The 26,064-nt window shown below is 39.5% G+C and overlaps 1 protein-coding gene across 1 annotated transcript; it reads right to left on the bottom strand.

Annotated features, from left to right (window-relative positions):
• Window positions 1–64: 64 nt before the first annotated feature.
• LOC146696872 (DNA repair protein XRCC4-like) lies at window positions 65–26,050 on the bottom strand. Its single transcript, XM_085475201.1, has 8 exons — window positions 25,982–26,050; window positions 20,338–20,496; window positions 19,361–19,548; window positions 7,882–8,048; window positions 7,248–7,412; window positions 5,596–5,693; window positions 3,336–3,466; window positions 65–1,928 (listed from the first exon to the last, which is right to left on the bottom strand). Exons 2-7 carry the CDS (start codon window positions 20,474–20,476, stop codon window positions 3,339–3,341), a joined length of 885 nt encoding a protein of 294 aa, XP_085331327.1. The 5' UTR covers window positions 20,477–20,496; window positions 25,982–26,050; the 3' UTR covers window positions 65–1,928; window positions 3,336–3,338.
• Between the last annotated feature and the right edge of the window lie 14 nt (window positions 26,051–26,064).

Here is a 26,064-nt window from a genome sequence, read left to right on the forward strand (position 1 = left end):
AAACATGCTTATTTGTGTCCTATTCAATGATATATAAGTCAGAAAATACAAAAAGACAACCACGTTGAAATGCAAAATTTTTAATAATGATGTTAACATACATTTTCTTCAGAGGTATTTTACATACATTTTTAACATTTGAAAAATAAATCTCCTTTATGTGTTTAAATTACAGTAAATATTTAAAATCAAATAAAAAAAACCACATATTTAGACATTAAATGTGCACATTTACAGCAGGTTTTACCAAATTAAAAACGAATTATCAGCTTTTATTCCAAAAACAGAACGAGATCTTGCTTTGGAGCATTTTGAATCAAACAACTACCGGTACGCATTGTAATAAAGGAAATCCCTTAAATATTCAGCACTGTCTCCTTTTCAGCGTAAGCTCATTGTCCATCGCACGTTGTCATGCATTCATCTGTAAATTAACCTTTGATACTCTTCTTTGTTTTGCTTTCAGAATACTTTATTGATGAGATGTAAACAGACAGTGTGACATTCCAGTGGGGATTACTAAAACCACCAAGAACATATAGCGGGATAATCCCGGTGGCCACCTGTGGTTTTCAACAGACATAAAGGTATCATCAAAAGCAGCAGCAAGAAGGTCCAGGATTCAGATGTAAAGGGTCAAATAATCCAAAGCTTCATTACTGTCTCATTGAAAACACACGGCGATGAACTAAGAACCTAAAGCTGATAGCAGATGTTAAGGACAATGCGGGCAAGTGAAGAAGCTTAAAGACAACATAACCTCATTAACCTGAAAATCAACCCTCAGGTAGTTTGGGCCACATAATATCTACACCATAGGTGTCAAACTCTGGCCCGCGGGCCAAATTTGGCCCGCAGCCTAATTACATTTGGCCCGCGAAGCCATACCAAATTATTATTAGAGCTGGCCTACTGGTATTATACAGCTAATATATATATTGTTTAGTAATAAGCTTTGCTCGTTCCATATTCAGTTTTTCAGCAAAACTTGTTTGAGTCCATAAGAAGAGATTCATTCTTAAATCTGGAGGAAGATTTTTTTTCAATAAATATTAATGTTAGCCCGCGACCTTGTTCCAGTTTTGAATTTTGGCCCACTGTGTATTTGAGTTTGACTCCCCTGATCTACACAATAAAAGGCTGCGTGAAAAAGAGGGAAAAAAAGATTAAGGGCCAAATTATCTTTTGCAAAATGCTAGTTTTGAAAGTTAAAATGAAAGAGACGGTTTCGAGTTTGTTTTCATAATAGAAAGAGGGAGGAAAACATCAGCAGGACATTAAGCATTAAGAAAGCAGTTATAGTTCCCTGGTTGTGACACCCTTTTTTTCTGGGTGTAGCATGTTGACCCCCTTTTTCTTCACTCTCACACTGAGCTGAGATCTGACTACAGCTGGAGTCAAATTCAAGCTAAGGGAAAAGTGAGACTCTTCGTAAATTGCTTCCGTAGTCGTGCTCCAGATTCTCTACCGAGTTCTTCAGCTTATTAGCAGAAACACTTTTAGTTCCTGACATAGTCCCAGACAGTGTTAAGTGGCTGTTATCGCATGGCCACTGACACATCTGGGAAAAATCTTTACAGCAACATAGAATGGAGAGAATTTGGGAAATGATTGTATCAGTAACTGCTTTTCACCCCTTTACTGTAAAGCAACTAGTCTCTTAGGAGATGTGGTAGGTAATTGTCACAGTTAAAGCAATCCAGATGCTGTGATGTGCTCTGGCTTTCTGAATTCACTTTCACAATCTAGGAGAGACCCTTGCATCATAATCTGGAGACACTTCCAGGACACTGCTGCCCGGCTGTCGCTGTTTTGGTCGTGTGTGGCTGGAACTAGCCTGCCACATAGCAAGATAGCAAGCAGAGAAAACCTGCTCATTAAAATGTTCGTGAATAGTCCCGGGCGCCATCTATTTCTTGAAAAGGAGGCTGAGAACAAGAGATGGAGAAAAAGAAGCAAATATTGTTTGAACCAGTAAAACATGCATCACATTTATATTTTATAGCTTTCCGTGTAATATTTAGCTGTACTAGAGAAATACAGTTCGATATAGTGTGATGACGCAGAATGAAATACATTAACTTTATATTCAACCCAACAAGTGAGAGGAGGAGGAGTGAAGCATGAAGCTCAAATGCTAGCCAACACACAAATATAAGCAGTTGTCAGATACTATTAATGTTTGTAGAGTTAAAGAAGTGCTGCTACCACAGAGGCATCATATATTAAATTAACTATATTTTATGATTTATAAAAACACAGAGAAGTTGATGTTATTATGACAACGCAATCCAAAACACCAACAGTAATCAGGTGACATTTTATTTCACTTATCTGCACCTCTTCTCACTGTGGACAAAGTCTGGAGAAGGTTGCTTTTCTCACTGCTGTTTTACATTAGTAGCATACAGGATGTAATATAAATCTGAGCCTCTTTATAGGCAGCAGTCCAACAACCTCAGCTCTTTCTACTGCAGCACATCAGCCAGAGAAACCACAAAAGATATGCTAGATTTCACTTTTTCAAATGTTTAGAGACAATGTTAAAAACCATTAAAAATCTTTTTCCACAACTGATGAGTGCAAATAAAATGATGCCTCTTAATTAATCCTATTTATTAGGTGGAGACAGCAGCTACTCTATAGCATGTGTGGCCCAGGGCCACTTCTAAGACCGCTGCTGTCAGTGGCTGGACTCCTTTATACCTCTGTGGATTAATATAACCAGCAATATAAGAATACATATTTCATCTAAAAAATGTTCAGGCCTCAGTAGACAGACAGTTAGATGCTGGGAATTACACATAAGTGGTTTTTTTTTTTTAAAACAGATGATGACGACAAGACGATGATTTAATCCTCCTTAATTGGGTGAAATGGAAATAACGGGGAATAAAAAAAAATCAGTAGATCGACCCACATCTGTCACTGTAGTGGTTTTACAGAACCTACAAATGGGGGGAAAAAACTGCTGAATAAAACTTGAGGCTAAGAGGTTTCAAAGTGCAATAAAACTTTAATCCTGAAATGATTTCCATGCATCGATGTTAAACTTTGATTTGGGGTCACATGGAACAACTTATTTATTAACCGACACAGGACCGGAGACATTGTGTGTCATGTTGGCACCATCTTTACATGGTACTACTTGAAAATCTGCAACATATAACTGCACATTTTCTTAAAATTTAAGATCCAAATTCTTACAATTACACTTTTTTTTCCCTTTTACTACAACTATATGTAAAGAGCGGTTCCACACAAAATTAACTTTAAGCAACTATGATATAAAATATGCTGCTCCATTAACTGCATTATTTCTCTGACAAACCTACAATTTAAAGTTGTTCAGAAGATCGTGGGCTCGAGGTGTGAAGCAACCTACGCTTCCATTTTGGTTGCTCATCTTCATCATCATCAGAAAAAGTCCGGTCAACGGGGATCCCTTCCCAGACCAGATTACGTCCTGCAAAGAGCACAAACTGTTGATACTTCACGTACAGAGAAACATACAGGCTATTAGAGTCTAATTTCATTTCTTTTTAGAATTACATGGGTGGCTACATTGCAAAAGCCTAAATTCTTCAGCTTTATGGCTTACACTCATACTCTGTCAGTGTCACTTTTGGTGCATTTTTGGCAGTTCCAGGGCAAATTACCCCAGATTACCACTGTTAACCCCAGAGGACTCCACACCTTCAGAGGTGTGATCTTTATCGGTAATTAAGATCTGGCATTCCTAACAATCTTGGTCACGCTACAATAGTTTATATACAGAAGGAAAAACACACCTGTTTGCCCTTCAACACTGCTGCTAGCCCATTCAAACGCAAAGATCGACAGATTGAGGCACCACGTAAGAACAAAGACATACTTGGGCTGAACTGATTAAGAGCTAAAACTCAGTACTGTAATGGTAATGTTACTGCAGATTCAGTATTTACAGTTACCTTAATGAAGGAGGTGTGGAGGCTGGTATTAGAGACCCATTATTCCTTTCCCTCACAGGAGTCACATGTGTGCCCCTCAGGTGACATGCTTTTCTTTAACGTCCCTTTATTCTCCCACTGTCTCTATCGCTCTTATCTTCAAGTTATCTCATTGTGAGCGATTCTTCCTATGGTGTCAGATGCTAAAACTCGAGGTCAAAGAGAGCCTCCAGCTCTGCTCAACATGGAAACACAGCCTGAGGCACAGAGGTCAACAGGGGAAATGTTTGATCTGATGCCACGTGTGTGTGGACTCACCTGGAGTAATATCAGTGAGGTGTTTCATTATGTGTATGTTTCATGTTCATGGATCGGCGTAAAGGTGTCTATGAATTAATCGGTTGTTGTGGTTACGAATCTAATGCTAGCAGAGAGTGACACGAGCATACGGCTTTTTTCCACCACTGTGCTTTCGGCCAAGAAAAAAAACGCCCAAAGACTTTGGAAACACACCCATAATGTTAAAATGCTGAGAATAGAGACAGATTCATATGTAGGTAAAAGCCTGGAGATGTCACTGACAAGCTGAAAATACAAGAAAGCATTATAAGACTCTTTTGGGCCGCAAACAACCGACTGTGTGAGCCAAGCCCCACACGGGCTAATCTACCTCCTCCATCCATCTTCACTGAAGACAAGACGGGACACAGAGCACAGAGCAGAGGGTGCATGTGCATGTGTTTGCGATTGAGAACACAGAAAATAAGAGCCAAGCAACACAATCTGCTGAACGACATCAATGTGTTTTTCAACTGTATTCTCTCGGGGTGGTTTGAGTTTGGCTGCAACCACAAACAAAACCATTGATACAGTGATCTAGGTTTTCTCAGTAGATTGCAGCACTACAGTACAGGGGGGTATGACTCAGATGTGACGTTACTCCAGCACTGCGAGACGCAGGAAGGTGAAGACCACCTAATGGCCAGCAGTGCTGAAGCAATCTCAACAGACTTGTGTGGGTTTATGACTCAAGTGTTTCCCAGAACCCTTCGACCAGAGGGTATGCGCTCTGCTTATGTGTGCTTTTAAGTTTATGTTCAACCCCTCACCCCCTTGCTTACGTACTCACTTACATTCAACTGTCAACTTTATTGGACAGTAAAATCGGCGAGAGGAAAGCGAAAACTCAAGGGCTTCACTTTGGTCCGCATCATTAGAAAATAAGATCGTGACCTATTACGTCAGAATACTGGGAAAGGGTGTAAATTTGCCATGTTCAATACTTGCACAACCTGCTCCAAGACATGCTGCATGTGTTTTTGAGCAGCTACTGGAACACAAGGTTGTTTTGAGAAAAGCTGAAACAGCTTGTTTATACTTGTTGGAATACTGAAAAACCATTGCATTGGGCAAGATGGATTTGGGCTATGGATCATTCCCCCATGTTGTTACATACCCCATTAACCTCCCTGTGAGTAGGAAAGGTTGGTGGTTGTCTGGTGACTGTATTACATTTTTATGCATTCTGTGTCAGTAGTTGTGGCGAATAACTGGTCACTCAGAGGTTGAGCGTACAGCAGTCTCATCCTCGGGGAAACCACTTTTGATTGGGACTGTTGTTCCCTCTGACACAAGCAAACACACCCATAAACACAGACACACACACCTGTAATGAGGATAGTTGGCTCCAGAGAGGGTTGGATGCTCTGACTGGTCTCCTCTCCTCTGTCCGGACTGCCTTCACCTTGAGTTGTGAGATTGTCACTGAAAGAAATTACAGAAGACGAAGTGTTTCCTGTAACGCCCACAAACTGAATCCTGAGTCAGACAAGTGGATATGCTTTAGAAACTACAGCAGAGTATCTCATTTTACTCTGCTTTTGAGTACTCGTCTTTCACTGTTAAATATTACTGACCACAAAGGACAGTGTGAGCAGAAACTATGAGTAAAATCTTCCATGCTCTGCACCCTGTAGTGGCCTGTAATGATGAAAGCTATTTAACAAGCCTGACTAAAAACAAGTCAGCCAAAGCCAGAGGTGTGGCAAGCACACATGTGGCTCTGACAGCATTTTGTTGAGTTTCTTAGAAAACAAAACTTGCAATGTGGATGTAAAACAAAAGACAGGAACGTTTTGATTGATTCTATGTTTGTGTCATGGTCCTGGGTCGGTGACCCAGCGCTTTTAGTTTGTTATCATTTTCCTGATGATGATGATTGTTTTAGTTCTGTGTTATATTCGGTCTGCCTCTGAGTCTGCGTCTGTATCTGTCTGTCTATGGTGTCACCCCATCTGTTTGTGAAGCTGTCTGTTTAGATCTGTCTTGTTTGGTTCCCCGTGTCTGAGTTTCCTGTTTTATTGTGAAGGTCTCTGTCTGATGTGAGTGTGTTCAGTTTACATTTCCCCTGTCCCGTCAGTTCTGATTTCTCCCAGCTGTGTTGCCCTCCTGTCCCTCATCCCCTGATTACTGGTGTGTATTTAAGCCCTGTGTGTTCTCCTGCCTGTTGTCGGCTCGTCTGCATTCATCCGTCTACCTCTGCGTTCTATGGTGTTCCTGTCTCTGCGTCTCTCTGCCCCGCACCCCTTTTGTATGGTCTCAGGTTTGTCACTTAGTTTCTCCCAGTTTAGGTTTCCGTTTGTAAAGTACTCATACCTCGTTGCCTGTTTTTGTCACCACCACCTTTGTAAATAAAACATCACTCGTATCATCAGTTTGCTGCATCTTGGGTCCTCCTTTTCCTCCACACCACACGGCTCCCTCCGCCAGCCGTGACAGTTTGGCCAAAATCTAAATACATAATTCCACGTATTTACAACACAGCGCACAGGGAGAGTACCCCTTTCAGGTGAAGGCTGCTCCACTGAAAATCAAAGGGTGAAATCATTTTAAACTGACTGAAAACTTTACTGGACATTACCAGACTAGGACCTACTTGTTACTGGTTAACGTGTAACTACAGAAATTGACTGAATGTACAAAAACCTGTCAATCAATAGAAAATTAACATTTTGTTTTAGAATGAATGATTATTATTTTAAACAATCACCTGATGATACTGGTTTCTGAAATTTAAAAAAGGATGTCTGTTTTTGTCCATCTTAGATTAAAAGTTAAATGAACTGTGGCTTATTCAAAACCAATCGTCAAAATTCTACGAATAGCTTTTTAGTTGCCTCTATTCAAATGTGCATTTTAGGACATTAGTTGATACACAGGTAAAACCCTTCTATGGACATAACATACAACATTCAGTTGTTTCTGTCCTTAAATTGGACTTTTAAGGCAGATAACACTATAACAGCACTCGAAGCAGACCTTTGTACACCCTCCTCGTCGCTCGGATGGTCGTCCGAGTTTCGAAGCCTTTTGACAGCCTCCTGCAGACCTCTGATCTTGGCCTTCTTCTCGTTCAGCACCATGACAAAACGTGAGTACATTTCCCTCTCTAACGCTTCCTTTTTCTGAACCTGATGCTTGAGCCTGGTGAGAAAAACACATTCATATGACAACAATATTCTGCGTGGAGGTTTCATGCTCTTGTCGGCTATCTGATAGTAATTTGCAAAGGTGAATGACGCTAATCCCAAAAGTCCTGTGTGAACCTCATGCTGTACTCTGGAGAGAAATCAACAAGCGAATAAACAACAGCACATTTTATTTTAATTTTACATGCCAGGCATTAATAAAATTGAAGACATGTGAATCACTTGAAGTAATTTCCGAGAAATTACAAACCCAGCTCGCAATAATGGGTGGATCCCACAATATTCTCAGATGGGCGACCAGTGATGATGTCATACTGGGTGATTTTTGTGGATATAAACAAGCTGGCAACTTAAAGAGAAAAAGGAGTGTGCATGCAGACGAAGCAATCAACAATAAATACCAGCCCAGAACATCTTAAGAAAATTATGAGATTCTGTTGAATTATTTCTCTCATTATCCTTACTGTCCGAGTATTCGCTGGTGATCCTGCTTCAATTTACAGTTTTGCTCCAACAATCGCGAGTTTTCTGTCTCCAGATCTGTGCTGCGCTTTAGGGACTGTCCAATCATCTCACAGGTCAGCTCCAGAGGGTCTGGAGATGGCTGGAGCTCCACAGAGCCCAAGTGCACCTGAAACAAGGAGGAAAAGAAGCTCAGCGACAGAAAGTGAAATGAGACAGCAAGACAAAGTTTGGTTTGCAAGGCATTGGAGAAGATAGACTCAGTCTTTCTTCCTCTGCACTGAGAAGTAACTTCCACTTGCCTCCCTTTGAGGGCAACCAACAAACAGGACAGGTTTACAACTACCTCTGAAGTACCTGGGGATCCTCTGCTAGAAGTTAGGAGTGACCTGAGAAAGTCGCATCTGGCATCAAAATCATGACTACGAAAATGATCCATCACTAGCTTCCAGAATCAGTTCACTGTGAAAAATGAGTAAGCTTCACACTTCTATCATTACAATGAGTCTACAGTACAACGTACCACAAATATTACATAAGATTTTCTCTGAAGCAGGAGAGTTTTTTTCAGGTGATGAGGAGTGTCCTTCTGTCTGGGAGAAACAGAAGATGAATTCACTGGTCACCTGCAAAGTATGCGAGGGGAGAGCAAAGTTTCCTCTCTGTTGGTTTTTGTCGGTGAGTCTTTGGAATCGCAGGCAGGCTTCATATGTAATAAAACATTCCTCATTTGGATTGCATCTTGGCTCTTAGTCACAGGCCAGGGCTGAGGCAAAAAGCAGTGAGCAAAGAAATCGAGAAATTCTAACTTTTAGGTGATGTGTCGTTTTTTTAAAGAGGAAAATGTTATCCTAATTAACAATAGAAACCATGTTTAATACGGTTCATATCATATAGCTGTATTATCTTTGCTTGTTACCTTGGAGATGTTTCCATTTACACACCAACACATAAGTACTCCTCATAAAGAACTGAAAAACCAGAAGGTAATGAGGTGTTAAATCTTCACTTAGCTGCGTGAGGTCGCAGACCCACTGCAATAAAGCCACCATCTTCAAAAGCTCTCATAAAATACTTGTCATTTTTGTCCTGGGCTGATTCTGTCCTGGCAGGCTACACACCTGTTTTCTCCTTTTCTGTTGAACCTGAACATGTGTTACTGAGCAGACAGTGGCTTCATATTGCCCCCAGTTTTATATCCTAAGCACTACTGTGCCCTGGTGCCTTTCGTTCAGTTTCAAAACTTTCCGTCTTCTCTTTTCTCTTCTTCCATGGAAGTATTTCACACTCCCATCAGCACCAGCTGTACTCTGTGTTCAGTAGTGGTTGAATGTGGTCTCTTAGGGCCTTGAACACTAACTGTTAATGGCTGTTACAAAACTCTGACAATAACAAAGACATTTTATAGGAACAGGGCAAACTAGGCGTGTTCTACAAAGCATGTTCGGCTAGCTTGAGAAAACCTAAGATCCCAGTCAGAAGAAAGTGCCATCAAGATGGTAGTTATCAGCTTTCTTTGCTAACCTGGAGTTTCTTTGTTAGGCTCCATGTGCACTCACATTAATTATAACGCATTGTTTGACTGGTGCTGCAAATAAGGCGAGCAACCAGGCCTAATGCGGCAGAAAAACATTGATTTATAATAATAATAATAATAAACGCTTAATAGCACGCAGTGTGATGAGCTTTGACTCTGTCCCATTGTTACATGTTCCAAGAACACGTAGGAATTGCTTTAGTTTGTTGCCAAACCAAAGTGAAATGAATTCTGTTGCTTGATTTAATTCTGGGTGGTAAATTGCTTACAAATGAAACTGATCAGTTTTCCGATCCGTGACCTAGTAGCTGTAATTCCAGCAGTGTAAAAAAAAAACTGCAGCTGTTTATGACTAAACACTAAAACTCTTACATTTTCTGCTTGACCATCTGAACATGAATGCATGCAAACAAGAGTGTACTCAACTTTCCTCGCTGACCCATCTCACTTTGTAGTCAAACCATCTCACTTTGTAGTCAAAAGCAGGAAGTACAACATCAAAGCAGAGGCCCTTTCATAAAATGACCAAAACACAGACGTTATACATTAAACATGACAGGAACATCAGTGAGTACACCCCAGTGAAATATCACTTAAATATAAATCGGCTCCAGCGTGTATCGCCTATCAATAACAACAGTAGAATATTTCCTTATTCAAAGACAAACAGAACATCATTTAATGTTATGCAAAATTATGCTTCATATAGTCTAACATAACACTGACATAAAATGGCCCCAAAACACTACATTTTTCTCAGTTTTGGGCCTTGGACTTGGAAGGGTGTTTGTCTCTGTACATCCATATCAAGGCTCCATCAGTGTGCAAAACTTCACAAATCTGGAAAAGACTACAGGGAGATTGATGACTACCAAAAAATCCGTGGCAGCAGTAATCAAGCCATGTAAGCCAGCTGAGTGTAGGCATGGAGTTCCATTTACCCCGCCTGCGTCTTATTTGGTGATTTGTTCGGATTGTTATAAGCTTTGCCAGTTTACACTTGGCACACTGCTCATGTTAACGCACAGCTGTTTTCTGCCTGCGATGGCCTGACGACAGTTCTCCAGGGTGGACCCTCCCTCTTGTGCTGCGATGGCTGGCATAAACTCAAGCACTGTCAAACCATCTGGTTCTGTGACTGCACTATTAAATTAAAGCATTATTAAATGATTAGATTTCAAAATCTTGTTCAACTTTACACTTGTATTCTGTATTACTGGTGACTGTCACACACAAGGAGCTCTTTTAATATCATTTGGCAATACATTTATTATACAGTGATAATTATTTAACTTGCACAAGTTTTGGGAGTGAAACTGTAATGCTTAAGTTCAGCTTCGTCAGCGTCCATGTCGACAGTGCTCAGGCTGATCACAACAAATGGAATCAGGACTCAGAGAAGACCACCCGGATACTATTCCCAAGAACTCATAAAAAAGTGGAGCAACACCGGTGATCCAGTGCAGCCTCTTCTAGCAGGGGGAACTTGTGTGAGCATTAGAATTTATCAACAAGTTGACATAGCTGTGATTCAGTTATTGTGCAAGTTAAAGTCCACTGTTAAGATCAAACAGTGAGATGTGTGTAGATAGAGTAAGAATGGGAATTTTTCTGCAAAATGTGAATGTTAACAGAGGGAAGTGATAAAGAGCCACTGTGACGATGTACCAACTTGTATAGTATGACAAGGTACATGCAGACGTGGTCAAAATTTTACACTAATGGGCATCATGGGAATAAATGTCATGGTAATTTGGGGCTTTTCATGATTTATTGGTTCCTTTTTCAGGGTAGAATGAATGTACAGGATACATTTTCAATGCTTTTGGTAGCCATCAACAAGTTTCTGGCATAATTCTGGCTGGATGTTTGATCACTATTCTTGGCAGAATTAGTAAACTTCAGTTAAATGGGTTTGTTTCCTGGCATTGGCCCAGTCTTTAAGCCTAGTACACACATTTTCAGTAAACATACAGTCGGGGCTTTGGTAGGCGATTCCAGAAGCTTACAAGAGTTGATCTTTAACAACTGCAGATTCCAAGATCATCAGTTCAAACAATTGTACGTGCATATTATTGATTGTGATGTGGAAAAAGAAGAGTTTGAAAACATCATTCAAAGCCCAGATAACTGACAGCAAGTAAAGACAGAAGGGAAGTTTGAGAAAAGATCAAACTCCTCCTTGACTTGCACTCTAGAGGAAAGGCTCCCGCAATACATCAGCTCCATGATAACAGATAATATAAAGGCTCTGTTGAGTAATCTAATATTTTTATGTTGTGTTATGTTATGCTGAAGAATGTTGTCCCCTAGATTTTCTCTCAATCTATAATAATGCTGAACTTTATCTTTGATGTTTTAGACACGGACTCACAAATCTTCCTAACCAACATGTCAACATTGTATTACCCTAATAAGACACTAGACAGAGACATCTAAAGTGCTGGAAGAACAACCTTTATTTACAGGATTAACTTTAGAAATGGAACTCAGCTGCTGTTTATTTATTCTCCTCCTTTTTTTAAATACCAAAGGTAGTGTTTTTTCACTGTCTTTAGTCAAAGGTTATCTGAGAAGACCCACTGCAGTAAACACATCACCAAATATTTAACATTACTCTATGGAAGTCATAAGAAGTATTGTACACTAAACAGAGGTATAAATATGAAAATGCAGTGAAGCAAGATACAAATATCTACATATCAGTGACAGACAGAAAGAAATATTTCTGTAAGTGATCAACGTTAAAACACAGCAATGGACAAGAAGTGCTTTTTTTTCTTATTTTCTTGAGCTTGGGCTCCTCTCCTGGGAAACAGAGATAAAGTTAAAGGTCAGTCTGCACACTGCTGCCAGCCACTGCAAAGATGTGGGAGGTCAGACTGTTTGTCTGTGATGCACAACCCACTACCACATTTTTGTTGCCGAACTGAAACAACACTAAAATAAGCAAACTGCTCACAGCAGTAGTTTCAGCCTCTAACAATATTCAATATATGTCTTATAACACTTAACTTTCTGGACAGAGAGACACGGATAAATTCACTCAAATTAAATGAGATGCTTCATACAGCTAGTTTTTTCTGACATTGCAAGCGATGAATAATCTATATACTGTGGATGTACAATCTTCTTCTATGTATGCAAATTTGTCCAACATTTCAATGTGGTCCAGTGTGTGTGGTCTAGGTGTTTGTTTATGTTAGTCTGTGTGAGTGTGTGTATGTCTCCAGCTTGCAAACCAGACCATAAGGTCAAATGTTGACATAGGTGTGGAGGACAAAGCCAGAAGAACACAGTCCCACTGGAAATGATACCATAACACACTGTGGCCACAGAGGACTGAAAGCTTTCCATGTCACTCCATCTGGCACACCGCTGGAGATCTAAAAGGTAATATGGCCCTAAGGATAAAAAAATACCTTGGTTTAACAACTGGTGACCAATGATACGAAGAAATGCAATGCAAGGCAAATGCGCTCATGTTTATCTAAATCCTAATAAAAACACCGTGAACATGTCCCTGATAAAAGTTTTTTTTTTAATTCTTTATCTGGAAATAACTATTGTGTCTTAGGGACCAGGGAAGTGAGTGGGTGATCACTGAGCACACGATACAAAGAGACAGTGTACAAGAGTGGGCACGGACACTGACGTCTGGGCATCGAAGCAGAGATCCGTTTGTCCCATCGGTTCCCTTATCCGCTCTGCAGAGGCGTAAGGCCAGATAGAGTCCAGGAAGTGGAGGGCGAAAGCAATGAGTCCATCCCGATAAGACACACTTTCACATACGCGGCAAGGACGATGTGGCGCGGAACTAACTGGAGTGCAGATACCGTAGGAAAATACTTAATGGTCACTTTGGGTTGCAGCAGAACAGGAACAGTCGTTCTAAGCACTGATTGTCATTCAAATTGTAGAGGGTACAACTACAAACCTGACTACGATTGCAGAAAGCTGCAGGTGGCACCGGCAGGAGAAACGTGTTGGTGGATCAGACTCTTCTGTGTGGTCGGTGTTCAAATCTGGCTTCCAGCTGTGCCACAATTTCCCAGACTTCAATGGGACTGCAAAAGCTAAAGATGCAACCAATTTGTCCTCATTTTTGCTATTTGGTGTTTGAGTCAGTGCACTTTTTGTTTGTTTTTTTGTGAGTTTGTTTTTAAACTCAAACCACAATAAAAGCATTTGGCCAACTTCGTGGCAATGAAAAATTTGCAATTACAAAAATGAATTTAGGGAATTCTCTGCTCTAGCCAAACAATTCTATTGTTAACGTTGTATACAATAATGCAGCGCTATGACAAACCCATTATGTACACACACATACAAAAAACTATCAGTTATCCAGGGGCTTCCTGTGATTTTCTAAAACCTGTCACTTTCACTTTAGGTCGTATTTCAGCGCCAGCCTCGAAGCACCGGGATTTGGACCGTAATTTTTGACAGCTGACAGAAGATGATTGAAGCCACAAGTGAACAAATGGGACACAGATGTGTCCATGTTTTCTGTTTGTCAAATAAAAGTTATCGAGTATTTCACTGGGGACTCAAGCAGTGCAGCTTGACACCAACCACAAATTTCACTGGAGGAGCCTAAGTTCTGTTATTCTTTAGTATAAATTTATCCATTATGTACTTGAACATGACAGATTAAAATTGTCAGCAAATCATGTACATGATCATTTTTTAAGAGATGGGTACTTGGAATGAAAATCTGAATTCCAAATTAGAAAGACGAGCCTGTAAATGACCAAAAGTGAAAGCTTCATAGATAAAAAAGATAACAATCCGGTTGTTCAGTCTGACGTCACTAGCCGTGTCTGGGTCTAAACTCCGCTGCAGGTCCATATATCAAACGATCACTATGGCATTACTGAGAGTTGAAAAACTGTCTAAAGTCTTTCATCTTTAATAAAATGATCAGCGTTCTGCTCTACCAGGTGTAACAATTGAGTTTAGCATCCAGGCATCCATGAAAACGGAATTTATGACATTTAACGGAGTTAGAAGTTAGCAGGGAGTTAGCTCGCTAGCTTCTATCTAAATACAATATAGCATGTCCTGACTGCGGGGTTTTGGAAACAAATTAAAACGTACAGCTCTGCTATCACTTCCAGCATAAATGAAGACAGAAAACTAAACAGCAGTGACGTTTGTAGGGTTACTGAAGTTGGGCTAGCTGGTATATAATGATGTGCTACGGGACCGCTAGCGACACAGCTATGTTAGCATAATATAAACAAGCTAACTTTTTTCCCACTCGATAAAAGTTACCGTGAGTGTTCTCGGTGGTCAGGAACAAATGTAATCGCATGGCAGGATGCTGTAAAAGGACCAAACTTCAGTCAGGAGAACAACTGATCCATCCACAATACGAGGTTAGTCATTCATATACTGCTGCATGGGCTGGGCTGTAGTTACATCCCAAGGTTTTAAAAACTGAGCTTAAATAAATGATTAGCGGTAATAAAAGCCGACGGAGGTCAACAGTGATCACTGACTGTTTTAGGAGCTTTTTGAGATCAAATAGAAGGAAATATATAACATTAAACATGTTAACAACACAAAAGCCATATTAAACGCAGACTACTTTAGACCCGGAAGTAGGATTCGTCGCGTCATCACTGAACAACCGGATAAGTTAACCATAGTAATTCTTCCATAGTTAATCAGCCATTCATTAGCAATTTTTACACAGCTGTTTGTGTGCTTGACTTAAGTTGTCCTTGGCTTTATGTTCAAAGATTTTTAGCATTTTTTTTATTATTATGTATCTTTTGTCATTGAGAAGCTTACAGCTATATCTGAAGAAGAAGCAGCAGGCCTAAAAAACTATCTAGACTAGATTAGAAGTATTGGAAATTTATGTCCTTAAGAATCATTTTAAAAAATATCCAATGGAGATCTGACACAGGGCCTGAAAGATGCATTTACCAATTGCCAAAACACCAATATATAAAGAGGAGATCATGAGAGAGGTACAACAGTGAGTGCCCACAGCGATCTGTAAAACATGTTGGAGGCTCTGTCGTGGTTTGGGGCAACATTTCAGCCAGTGCAGTGGTGTCGAGGAACACTGAAAAATACTGTGAGATTTTGATTCACTGCGCAATAACATTTGTAAACCACCTGATTAGCAACAGCTTCATTTTTCCAGCATGAGAATGATCCCAAACACACTGCCACAGTGGAGGACCATCAGTAATTGATTGGCCTCCCCAGAGCCTGGACCTCAAGATTATTGAATCAGTGTGACATCATGTCGGCAGAGAACAGAGAAAAAGGCAGCCAACATCCAAAGAAGAGCTTTGCATTTCCTTCAAGAAGCCTCTCTACTTCAAGATTAGGTTTCAAATTTTCCTTTTTGATAAAGCATGTGGTTAGGGCTGGATCAAGTGACCCTGAATTCTCCCTTAGTCGTGTTGCAGCTTGCTGGGGACTTCCCATGATAGACTGAGCGCTTCTTCTTCACACACCTCTTTTCGTTCACTACGTGTTTATGCACCATTTTGCATTTAACCATTAGTTATTATTAATCTCTGGCTCTCTTCCACAGTGTATATTCTATCCTGTCTCTTGAAATGGAATTGAATTAAAAACTACTACACTACCACTACTACTAGTACATGTAACACACACTCCTATTTGTAAACGTTCACTGCATGTACAAGCTTAGCGTGAGAAAATGTCTTTGCGTGGAGAACTTTTAAATGAAGTTGTTAAAAAAGGTAGTTTCTTATGATATAAAATAGAGGCTATGAAGAGATCAATCTAATAAAAATGGAAACAACTTACTGTAGCACAAAAATGCAGCTGACTCAGGCAGGTATAAAATACACTAAAATTGTAAAAACAAAAATCACACTCTTAGATGACAGTAAATTAACAAGTGACCTATCCAAAATCTTAGGTTTGTGGATTTAACACATTTGCAGAAGACTTAAGTTAGAGTTCAGTGCTGGATTTTTGACAGATGTGTACTTAAACAGACATTAAGGAGGAGATTATGTCTAATTTATGTGTGTAAAACACCTGCTTAGCTGTAGTTTAACATGAAACAGCCGACTGTATTCATCATTACATCGTCTGAGGTCATAATCATAAAATATTAACGTCATGTCAAATCTACCACCTGTTGAGTCTCCACCTTCTTTTCTTCTCTTTCTAAAGGAAACTTGCACCCTCAAATTAGCCGCGAGAAATATGTTAAACTTTTTAACCTCTGACATATAAATAATGGGGGCAGTACGAAGGCAGATTAGGAAAAAATACTATGAATAGAAGGCGTAAGAATAAAATGTGAATTTGCACGTTATATAAAATTTGGTCATGATGGGTTTTCTTCTGCACATCGTGAAGATAACTGCAACCATGGAGAATTGATTATTTTTTTTTTAAGTATACAGAGGACTGCGCAATTTTAGGCAACTGCCAATCATTTTCTGTGGTCCTGCAAGAATCCTGCATGAATTAATTCCAGTAGCCATTTTCACACCTGGAATCCAGCACTGAATTTTTCTCTACAGACGCAGGTACATGTAGGAACGCAAATGTCTGATGTAGATCATACACAGCAGCTCCCTCACCTCCATCTCTAAACAACGTCCCGAACTGATTTACCCAAAAGATCACGTTTGAAAACAGCTGGTGACTTAATGAAGTGTAATGAGGCATTTTTAATGGAGAGCATAAGGTGTTACAATAATCGAGGCATCTTAAAGTATGTGTAAATTACTGTTAACATCAGTAATGTACTGTAGGATGTTCTCAGTCATCCAGGTCATGGTAAAGAAAAGCGACTTGACTTCTTTAAGTTTCTTGAAGAGGTGAAAGGTTATTGTAGGACCTAGTATCCTTACTACATCCACAATAATAATAAGCAAGACATTGTTAATTATGTTTTGGTTTTTGATTTTAAAACTGAGCTACATGTGTATTTCTGTGTCTGAATGAGCAACCACTTGCTCAACAGCTTTGTCAAGTGTGGTACGCAAAGGCTGATGGCCTCAGAGCCTTTTTTTTTAACCAACAGTATGTCTGTACATGTTTGGACATGGACACATGCATGCAAATGGCCCTGTTGCCCACAATAATAGAGATAAAGAAAGCCAAGAGGATCTGAAGAGAGAAAAGGGGTCTAATCAACTGTCTTTTAAAATGGCTGGATGAGGATGGCCCTCTCCATAAATCTGGGTTTTATGGTTACTACAGTGTTCCTAACCTCCTGGGGTTCTTCATCTGCCAGCACAGCATTACAAGATCCCAAAGTAACCTCCTCAGAGGCAGAATCTCACAGTTTGAAAAAAATAACATCAAAATCAACCGCCATGGCCTGCACTTCATCGAGCGTGTCATTCCTGCCTGCCTGAGCAAAGCATACAACATGTGTTTCTAAACTTTTTCAGTATTTGTCAGTGACTGTTGCATAAATTTAACATTGCAACAGTGTGAGCCATAATTATCTTTCCTTGTAACAAACCTTTAGTGAGAAGCCTTTTTCTCGTTTTCCAGCTACAGCCATTACACCACTAACTAATAACACTACCTTTGGATGACTGGTAACAAACTGCACTGAGTACTTCCTGTCTGTAGCCTGAAGGCCACCAAGCCTTTCTGATTCTCCTTTAATGTGGGGAAACTATAAACCTTATCTTTTCAACGGTCCCTTGTAAAAACCAAAAAGAAAGAAAAAAAGGAAAATCAAGAAAACTTCCTTTCGATTTTGTTGTGTGTTGTTAGATGTCCTCAGGGAACAGTGACAAGAGGGGAGTCCATGGTGCTGTGGAAGATGGAGTACTGATAATACATCGTGTTTTACTCCATAAGATTGGGGTCTATCGTTGAGCCCCATCACTGAGGCCTGTGCTTCAAAGCTACAGGCAAGGAAAATTACAACTGCTGCACTTTTTACACTTGTGCCACATCCATTCAATGCATGAAACAGCAGCATTTTCTCTTCATTTGTTAAGGACATTTACGCTGAAAACAACCCTGCATTAAAATATTTATCCCCGTGTCAGGAGGACTACATAAAAGACTGACATCTCATCAACCGTCATTCAAAACAAACTCTCTTTTTACTTGCTTTCACAGAACGAAGGGTAGTTTAGTGCAGCACTTGCTCAAGTTAAGCAATTAGTTCCTGCCTCACTATGAAAGATATATTGATTCCAAGATTTCCAGACCATAGTCAATGTAAAAGATGGATATAGCTTTTGTGTCTTTAAAAAGTGAAGCCAACATCGAAAGGTCTTAAACAAACCAGCATGCATGTGATCGGCCACCAGGGGGTGTTTCCTGTGGTTGCAAAAAGTTTTTCAATTCCACAGAAGCTTATATTTAAGGATGAGGGTATGCTCTTTGGTTCTTAGCCAACAAATATCCTGTTCATTCCTCCCATGTCTGTCTTTTCTATTTGCCAAAAATCCGGCTGCTTCATCATTAGTCTCTTAATAGGTGGAGACACAACCTTGAAAAAGCTTTCTGTGAGTTTTAGCATTCATCTTTTAAAACCTATCATTTATGTAAGGCAAGACCCAAGGGCTAATGTAAAGACAGGCTAGGAACCTTCTCTTATGTAACATCCAAAGCATCAGCTGTCTTTTCAAAAACCTATTGTCCATATTGCTTGACATTGCTTGAGTGTTTACTGTAACCATCTGCAAACTAGTCAACTTGCAGTTTACATTATTGTCTTCAATACTGCCAGAAACAGGTTTTGTAAAGGTCACTGCAACCTTGACCACTAAATTCTTATTAGTTTATCGGTGACTCAAGATTCATTTTAATACATACTTTTTACAAAAACCTTATCCTGATTTATCTCTAACCTGGTTACGTACTCATTTTCTATGCTTAGCACTTTGCACCATAAAATGCTAAACATAATGAATGATTATTGTAGCAAACACTGTACAAATCCACACAAAACCTTTGCTTACCGAAATATCATTACAAGTCTTCTCATACAAGAGATAACGGCGATCAGGAGAGAGGCCAAAGGTATACATCTCCTTGTCTTCGCTTCTTCCTCCTCCACTTTTTGTTAGGGCTTGAAGAAGATCCTCAACATATCTCTCTCTTGGGACTCCTATGTCATTGGCTTCCCTTGTCATATCATCCTCTGAAACTGACAAAAAAAAAAGCATTGCTCAAACATCTTATTGTCTTTTAAAAGGCATTTTTCTCATATTTAAAAATTTTTTTCAAAGCTGTACACCTGACAGAAACTGGATAGAGGGGAAGGAGCAGATTACAGAACAAGAAGTGTAAACATTTATTATGTAGTAACCCATGAATGCACGTGAAAGCGGATTTGAAAGGAAGCATGCAGAGAAACCAAGGGGACTGTCATCAGCTGCTGCACAGCTGCTAACGTTGGCTTGAAAGTCCCAATTAGCACATGAAACAGAGAAATACTGACGAGCTACAAGCCTGCACGTAGCTGTCACAAACTCATCTCCACCTGTCATCTCTCCAGATGGACAGCAATGGAAAACTAGAGAGCAGTTATGTTCCAGATGTCCTTCCAGAGTATGGGCATTCATGTACAGACACACACAGGCACACACAGACACTCACTAGTGGCTTACTATATACAAAGACAAGCCTTGTAGATTTTAATCTGCTTTATACACCTGTAAGCTGCAGCGTAGGAGTGAAGAAGGATGATGAAACGAGGTCACGTCTGTCCCTCTTGTTAAAAGACCAACAGTTATAACACTATGATAATATGATAAGGGGGTCGGCCAGGTGCCTAGACAGCTTGGATGAATGGTTGCCTGATGAATAGCAGCCCTGCTAACCACTCAGACTAGGTAATTAGAAAAAAATGAAAGTCTTTCTATTACACTTAAGCCTAAATTTAAGGTAATTTTCATCTATTCTAAACTATTCTTCTTACATCTCAAATATTTACCTTCTCCAATCCATGCTGAGCTGCCATTTGTAAGAGCTAATGTGAAACCAGCACCCAGGTCTATGGCCCAGTCCATTCGCAGGAAGTACGGAGTATCTGGATCATCACTTAGTCTAATTTGACAAACTGTACCGCTCATGTTTCTCACATATCCGAGACCTGCAGAACACCAAAAACAGAAATTCAGACACTCTAAACAAGAAGAAATTAAAATGCAATTTTCCGGCAACAATTCCTATGAGTGTTTATAACATTTTGTAGGTTTGTTAGTTTTGAGTCCTAAGACCTCCTTCGAAGACAGTGCTCTAATCAATCTGTTTTCGTGGTGTAAGATTGTGTTAATCTTCCCTTTGCATCAATGTGGTTCATTGTTTCACTGCTTGGATTTGGTAATAAAAAAACGTTCCTGTGTATGCCTTCAGTGGGGGTCTCTCTGAGTCAGTGGGACCACACGGAGATTAACATGTTTTGGCAGGTTTTTGTGTCTGCCTTGAAACCACCAGGAAAGTAATTACATGCTGTTAAAGCTAAATAGAGGAATATTACTGAAACAAACCAGTTGTTTCACTGGTTTTATACAATTAGTACATTATCAAATTTATACAGTAGCGTGCAAATGCATCCAGCCAGCCCTCATTTTTTTACATTTTGCTTCCAAGGACCCAGACTCACATTTTCAAAGTGATCTTGAGCAGTAGTTCTCCAGGCTTTCAGAAGATCTTTCAAAGTTATTTTTTATTTTTGTTTGACATTGGCTGCTTTTTCACTCATTTTCAGTCCAGTCTTTATATGCCAACTCTACACATAATATGCAAGTTAGGAAAGAAGTGATTTTAAATTGTATGTTTGGGCATTTTGGTACTCGTAATCTGTTGCAAAACTCATAATACATCCGCACTTATTTAGATGAATTTACAGAAAATGTCAAAGACGACAGGCATAAAATAATATTTTTTATACCAGAAAAAAAAGTGATTCCCAAAGAGCTATACGGGAAAAAAACTGTATCTGAAAGTCATGTCCATAAAAAATAGGGGGAAAAAATCAGCAAAGAGATGCATCTGACCCTTCACTTGATTCATCTACTATTGAAACGGCCCCAAGTCTCAAGGACAGCTTTCAAGAAGTTATACTTAAGGAAGGGAAACAGTGAGAAAATGCTGAGATATGCCAAATTACACAAGAACTGGACTGAAAATCAGTGGCAAAAGGTCTTTTAAACAATGATGCAAATTTTGGTTCAAATCATCATCAGTTTGTACGAAGGAGATCAGGAAAGAGGTACAGCAGTGAGTGTCAGTATCCATCAGTAAAACACAGTCTAGACTCTTTCACGGTTTGGGTCGTTTCAGCCAGTAGTGTTGGAGATCTTGACAAAATGAATGTAATTATGGATGCAGATAAGTTGGTCGTTGGTCGTACCAGAGTTACTTTTAAGCTTGTTATAGTTGTTTTTGCTTTTTACGCTGTAATTCATACATGTTTGCTAATGTTTCAATAAATCACTACATCCATTTCCCACTTTTTAAGCACAATATGAAATAAGGGATGCTTTTACACAGTTCTGTATTTCTTAATGGGAGCTTAAACTATCCTACTAATGCCAGAAACAGCCTGTTATTAGTTGTGAAAAAGTTGGTCTAACGATTACAATAACTTTAACGTAATTAACTCAAAAAAGGGGGTGGGGGTGTCTTTGATTGCTAGTAAACTTTTACTTGATTATGCATATCTAGGTCAGAACATATGATTACTGCTTCCACATCGAGTGAGAGGTGAGCTGGACAGTTTCCCTGCTTAAATACAGGGCAAAGTGAGTGGAGACGGAGGAAAAAGCAAGACAGCTTAATTGGCAGTTAGCCAAGCTGAACATGTCTGAAAAAATGAAAATGAGTGCCTTTGGACATTGTGCTTTTAGTTATGATGTGACATGTATCCCCCACCACATATGCTGACAGAGCAGGTGGTCAAGGTTATTCAAAATGAGACATGCTCTGCGCAGGGGGTACGCACACACCCTATTCACACACACAAACACATGCATGCACAAAGAACTGTGCAAAAAGATTAAAGTTGACCCTTTGTGCCTTACGAAGGGGTGTGGTTAGGCAAAGGGGCCAACCAAGACTAGGGAGCTGAAGGCATCAACTTTAACCTCATAAAGTGAGCCCGGCTACTCATTAGTTACTGTAACATCTGTTGTTCAGGGACGGTGACCCTGTGGTAATGACAGAAGGACTTCAATTAAATAAACAGCACTGCCTGTGAGGAATGGAGAGATACTCAGAATCATCAAAGCCAATACTGATTTCTCACTGTTAGCATCTGTTCAGTAACACAGCCAGCAGAGGCAATCATCTGAATTGCTTAAATCATCAACTAAAACTACCCTAGAGATTCGACACATAGCTTTTACGTTCTTTTTCTACTCCTTCTGTAATTTTTTGCTCAACCTTTTCATTGTCACTTCTTCCGGATTGCCTCATTCGCAAACAGCAAGACTTAATTCTGTTTAGAGGAAGTACCAGGCCAATGAGTCACAAAGAGGGCCTGTAATTATGCATCTTGTGCCTTAAACAAGGAGTTCATAAGGAGTAAAGAAAAAGCCAAGATAGCTGACTCTCTCCCTTGTGAGCCTTGACAATTAGACCCATCCTCTCACTGTACTTTCACTGGACTTCTCCTCCTGTTTTCTCCAACACAATAGGCTCAAGACGAAAAGGACAACTCTTTGGCAAATCCACTGCTTTTATGACCAGTTAGGGATTAAAGCAATGCTGCCCTAAACAACAGTAAGTGGGGCTGGGGCCTTTTGCTCGTTATTCTTTTCAGGTATTGGCTTCAGCCACTGGGCACAGTTACAGAAAATATAATATTTACTATAGTAAATCACGGCCTTAAAGCTAAAACATCTGTCTGAACTGGGCTACACCCTGATCATGTCAGAGGCAGACTTTGTGAAATGTCCCCATAAGCTAGCTGATAGATGCCTCTGCATTAGAACCAGGGTTTTAAAAAGTACTGTAATTTACCAAGATGCTTCGAACATATATTATTGCTGTCTGAAGGGGAAAATGTGATGCAGTGGTAATGGGAAACAACAAAAAAGTAGGACATGTTGCACAACATGACACGCCTTCACTTACATGCAGAAATGTATTCTGAACTTTATTATAGATTATAGATGGAAAACTTTCTTTTCACCACTGGGTAGGAAAACAAGCTGAGATTGGTCACAAAATAATGAGTACCTACAGTACTCCTATTGCCTGATAGGAGGGAAACCTGCAGTCGTAGTCTGACTTGGACAGACTGCAATCACTCTCAGAGAGATTGTTGAAGGTTTGCAAATTATTGCTGTCTAATTTATAAATGCAGACTGACTGCCATAAGTTTGAATGAGTTTTTGTCAGAAAGCACAACTCAAGGGGACTCAACTCAACTGGCTGCCAGCTGGTTGTATTCTGGTTATATTCCTGTAACACAGGAAGGTTACTGAGTGCAAATGTAATAGCTAAATGCAAATTTCTGTCTATATCGACAGCAACAGATTTGTGATTTTTGACAACTTATCGCAGCTAGTTGCTGTATTATCAGAAACACATTGCATGCAATTGCCAACTTGACTCCATTCGACCGCAGACTGATAGCAGACTGCCTCTGTCTTATGGCAGTGACAGTGTCTCATTTTGCAGCTGAAAAATAACTGAACTAATAACTTTATCTTATGCGATAAAACAGATGAGTACATAATTAGCAGTTTTAAAAAGGGGATTGCAATATATGTTATTATAATACTGCATATTGCAAAATGTTAAAAATCGCAATAGTATATCGTGAGTGAAGTATTGGGAAAATATCGTATGGCAGTGTGTCCGGTAAGTACCACTTATATTCAGTACTGTACAATAGTTTTCCTATACCAATAGCCCAAACTCTACTGATCTCTAATTAATTTTGCACTGTGAAAATAACCCTAAACCCCAAAGAATCATAAAGAACAACTATTTCTTCACTAACAAGAATTTAAAAAAAGTCCTGCAACAAAAAGTATGGTCCCAATGGAGCCCTGATCTCTACATCAATCAGCCACTTCAAGATAAAATGAAGAGACAGAAGAAACTAAAAAATCACAGATCCACTAAAGAATAGTAACTAGGGCCATAATGTATGTTAATGCATTTACTTCTCTTTCAAGTGAACATACTCACTTGAAAGAACCTGGACTAAGAACTGTGCTCCTACTGCTGGTTTTGATGACACTAAAACCATGGGAAGAATAATGAAGGCATGACAGATTCTTCATAACAGAAACCACTACTGCAAGCAGACATTATATGTTCAAAGCAAGCCAGCCTCCATTATCACAGAAAACGAGTGCAGTGGAGTTTTTCAAATTTTCTTTTGTTCATTTTCTGCTAACTTAATAATATGGTTACAGAAAAAATAAGTACTATTACAGTAAACCACTTGTTTTATAACAGAAACCTCAACACAAGTGGTTTGCAAAAGAAAGGTACTTTGTATTCTGGTGAAATTAGCCGGATCAGGTCGGAGCAGACATCAAGCACGCTGATGTCAGCTTGCTGTAACACTTCCAGTATCCCGTTTCAAAATAACCAAAAGTCAAAAACATCTTTAAAAAAATAAAGCTTGAGGACTGTTTCACTCTTGCAAATGTAAATATGGCCTGATTTTAGATCTCACAAACAGAAGGCCACACCAAGTCTTGATTTAACTTCAGTAATCAAATGTGCATGTATTGTACTGTAGCCAAAATGGATCACTGTAAACTATATAAAAGAAAATAAATTTGACCACATTAAGAGGAATGTAAGCCTACATGTAAGCCCGGCCCATCTCTTTGTCTTAGGAACACATCTGAAGGCAGACATTGTCTTAGACAGCTAAATAATTAGCAGTCTAAGACAATGAGCAAACAAATTTATTCTTCTAATTTCTAGGAGTGCTGAGGAGGGAAATGTCTGGGGGGAAATTTATGAAACACTGTTTGAATGCAATTAAGATGCTGCCATGGCTGGTTAGAGAGGGAGGGAACATCATTGTGAAAACTTTGAGAGAAAAGTGGACCACAAAAATTTCTCTCTTACATCACCAAGAGAGAAATATGAGCTATATAATGTAATTTTTTGCACATTAAACTTTAAAAACAAAGACAAGCACACCACGAATGATACCAATTAGCAAAGTATAGTTTTAACACATTTGTCTGTAGACAGTCTACACTACTGTCTACAGACTTGAACAACTCTCAAGTATTTTCAAGCTAGTACTCAAGTTTGAGGGTATAATATCTAAATATTGTATAATAATGTTCATTTCTATTTTTCCTTTATATGTTCAGAATAGATTTTATCATTAGCAACGAGCTGGCTCTGCAGGTGCCGACGTCTTAGACTTCAAATAACTTTATGTGTGCATTATTATAGAACAAAGCACAGTGGCATAGGCGCTATGGCAAGGCGCCGAGTCATTAGCGTGTTATAGACGACTCGAATTTTCCTCTAGTTCTTACAAATGAAGTACAAATTCTTCTTCGAAAACTTAGCACTATGTGGACCAACAACTGCGATGTGAAAATGAAGCAATTATTTTATGAAACTGATATCATTGAAGCACTCACTCTTGACAGCTTCGACAGTAGTTTCAACCTTCAACTCTTGTGCTTTGAGCCAATCAACGACAGCGCAGTGCGTCCTTACGTCA

Source organism: Copadichromis virginalis, linkage group LG12 (genome assembly GCF_057382275.1).
Source record: "Copadichromis virginalis isolate Kocher_CV1m ecotype Utaka linkage group LG12, C_Virginalis_male_GT1.1, whole genome shotgun sequence".
Lineage (NCBI taxonomy): Eukaryota > Metazoa > Chordata > Actinopteri > Cichliformes > Cichlidae > Copadichromis > Copadichromis virginalis.